The 2,907-nt window shown below is 52.4% G+C and overlaps 1 protein-coding gene across 1 annotated transcript; it reads left to right on the forward strand.

Moving 5' to 3' along the window:
* The first annotated feature begins 1,180 nt into the window (after positions 1 to 1,180).
* On the forward strand, positions 1,181 to 2,665 carry LOC147973295 (uncharacterized). Its single transcript, XM_087524632.1, has one exon. The coding sequence runs from the start codon at positions 1,181 to 1,183 to the stop codon at positions 2,663 to 2,665; it is 1,485 nt and encodes a 494-aa protein (XP_087380758.1).
* Positions 2,666 to 2,907: the final 242 nt, after the last annotated feature.

A 2,907-nucleotide genomic window follows, 5' to 3' on the forward strand; every position in this document is an offset into this window, starting at 1 on the left:
TCCTGACCATAGGATTTCCCGTGCTTCTCGAGGATAGCCTCAAGAAGTGCCAGTACCACCGAGCCCCCATTTTCACCTACCATGAGCATTGGATCAATGACACCAAGATGGAGTATCATGTGGAAGTGATCGTGAAGGCCAATGACTCTCCAACAAGCTGGTTTTTCGAGGGACCCCAAATGGCAACACTAGTTCTTGCCGTCGAGACGGCAACCCTCAAGGCTCTCACCCGCCTCCGAGACCTTCTTCCGGAGATGGCAGACGAGTTGGCAACCCGTTTCTTGCCTTATCGGAAGGAAGGTGAGGATGAGAGCAGTGCACCAGCTCCACCATTAGAAGAGGGACTTCCACTCCGATTCCAGACCTACTTCAGCCTTTGTGCCGATAGTTTGGCACAACACTTGGCCTCTGAATCAATGGAACTCTGAAAGGAACTTCATGAGACCAAGGCGCTTCTTCTTCAAGCACAAGGGAAGACGGATAGGATCAAGAAGGAAGGTGCTCCCCCTGGACAACCCGCAATCGCATACAGAGGCGGAAGACCCCCAAAGGATGGAGAACCACCACAGCAACACCGCATGAGTGCAAAGGAATACCGCAAGCTCTTCGCACCACCGTCAAAGCAACGCCGTGTTGAGCTCCTCCACTCCCCCACCCCTTCAAGTGAAGAGGGAAGTCAGGCCACCGATGACGAGGAGGAAGACCCAGAAGAGCCAGACTACGCGACCGAGCATTCCACCACTTAGGCATCATTCGCAACCCGGATATGCCCGTTAGTAACCCCTACGGTAGGATAGGTCGTGTACCCCTATGCGAAGTCGAGTCCTTGTAATGGTTCATATGAAACCATGTAGTATTGTGATTGCTTTTGATGTGTTTGATGGACGTCGTACTTTCCTTCGGGAACTTGTAAGCGACTACATCACCCATTTGGATTTTAATGTATGTGTTTGGGCTTTTGGCCCTTGCATGAAAACAATTAGTGTCATACCAACCCCCTTACTAGGCATCCCATCTATATTGCTTTCCTCATCTTTCCCAATCATGAGACCTTGACCGCTCCAATAGGATGCCTGTTGTAACTCGTACTGGTACCTCTACCCAGCAGTAAGAAGTCGGAGAAGGAGCCAGTCAGGACCAAACCCAAGGACAAGCTCCACCACCGCCACCACCTCCAAGCATGGACATGGCTCAGCTTCTCCAAGCCTTCCGAGAGGAACGCCAAGCCAACACCGCAGCCCTCCAGATGATTGCTCAAGCTGTCAACCGCCAGCCGGCGGGAAACGACAATGGACGTTCCACGTTGGTGGAGTTCAAGAAGCATGCACCACCCACCTTCATCGAGACTGCCGAACCCCTGGATGCAGACGACTGGGTCCGCACCATTGAGGATCTGCTGGAGCTAGTCGGATGCACTAAGCACCGTGAGAAGGTGGCATATGCTGCTCACTGTCTCGGGGGAACTGCTAGAGCTTGGTGGGATGGATTCAAGGCCATGCATGTTGAGCGAAACATCACTTGGAATGACTTCAAGGCAGAATTCCGCAAGGCCCACATTCCCTCCGGAATCATGGCCATCAAGAAGCGTGAGTTCCGAGCCCTGAAGCAAGGTAGTAGCACTGTCAAGGAGTACATGCAGAAGTTCAGTGTTCTCTCAAGGTATGCCCCTGAAGACGTCAACACTGATGCTGCCAAAAGGGAGCGCTTCATGGAAGGCCTTAACCAGACTCTGCAGTACTCGCTTGTTGTGTGTGACTGCCCGACCTTTCCTGATCTGGTGAACAAGGCACTCATGCTTGAGGACAAGCGACGTGCTTTGGATGACACCCATAAGCGCAAGATGATCAGCAAGGGTAGCTCCAGCAACCAGAAGCCTCGCCCGTGGCAGCTAGCCCCGGTCAAGCCAACCTATCAGCAGCCAAGAGCTCCTGCACCCCGCACCAACTATCCACCTCAGCAGTACTCCAACCCCAGGCCAGCTTACAACAACCCCAATAACAATGCCGGCAAGAGCAGCAACCCCAATCAAGTCACTTGCTTCGGATGTGGTCAGGCAGGACACTACTCCAAGAATTGCCCCAACAAGAAGCCCAACGCCCCGTGCCCCAATGCGCAGAACCCAGGACCAGGCCGTGGAATGTCACCAAGGAACCAAGCTCCCCGCAACCTGCCCAACCACGGAAAGGGTCGTGTGAATCATGTCACTACAGAAGAAGCCCAGGAAGACCCGGACGTCGTGCTGGGTACGTTCCTTGTCAACTCAACACCTGCAACTGTCTTGTTTGATTCTGGAGCCACGCATTCATTTGTCACCCAAAAGTTTGCATTAAAAAGTGGCATGACTCCTACGCCCCTGAATAACCCTATGGTGGTACAAACCCCCAGAGCAGAGATGAGAGCCAAGATAGGATGTAAAGGAGTCGGGATTGTCATTAATGGGGTAGACTTCCTAGCAGACCTCATCATCTTAAGATCACAGGGCTTGGATGTGATCTTAGGAATGAACTGGCTCATCAAGCACCAAGGCTTGCTAGATTGTGCCAACCGGACTGTCACTGTAACCAATGACCAAGGAGTCGAAATTAAATTTGCCTCCAACCCCTCCTCTGCTCAAGCCACCCAAGTCAACTCTCTGCAGAAGTTGGATTGGAGCAAGTGCCGGTAGTATGCGAATACCCCGATGTCTTTCCTGATGAGCTACCGGGAATGCCTCCTGACCGAGACATTGAGTTCATCATCGAGCTCATACCCGGAGCAGGACCCATCTATAAGAAGCCTTATAGAATGGGATCGGAAGAGTTAGCAGAATTGAAGAAGCAACTGGAAGAGCAGTTGAGGAAGGGATTTATCCGCCTTAGTGCCTCCCCTTGGGGATCACCTGTTCTGTTTGTGGCAAAGAAGGACGGT

This window comes from Triticum urartu, chromosome 5A (genome assembly GCF_056163025.1).
Source record: "Triticum urartu cultivar PI428250 chromosome 5A, HENAU_Tu73, whole genome shotgun sequence".
Classification (NCBI taxonomy): Eukaryota; Viridiplantae; Streptophyta; class Magnoliopsida; order Poales; family Poaceae; genus Triticum; species Triticum urartu.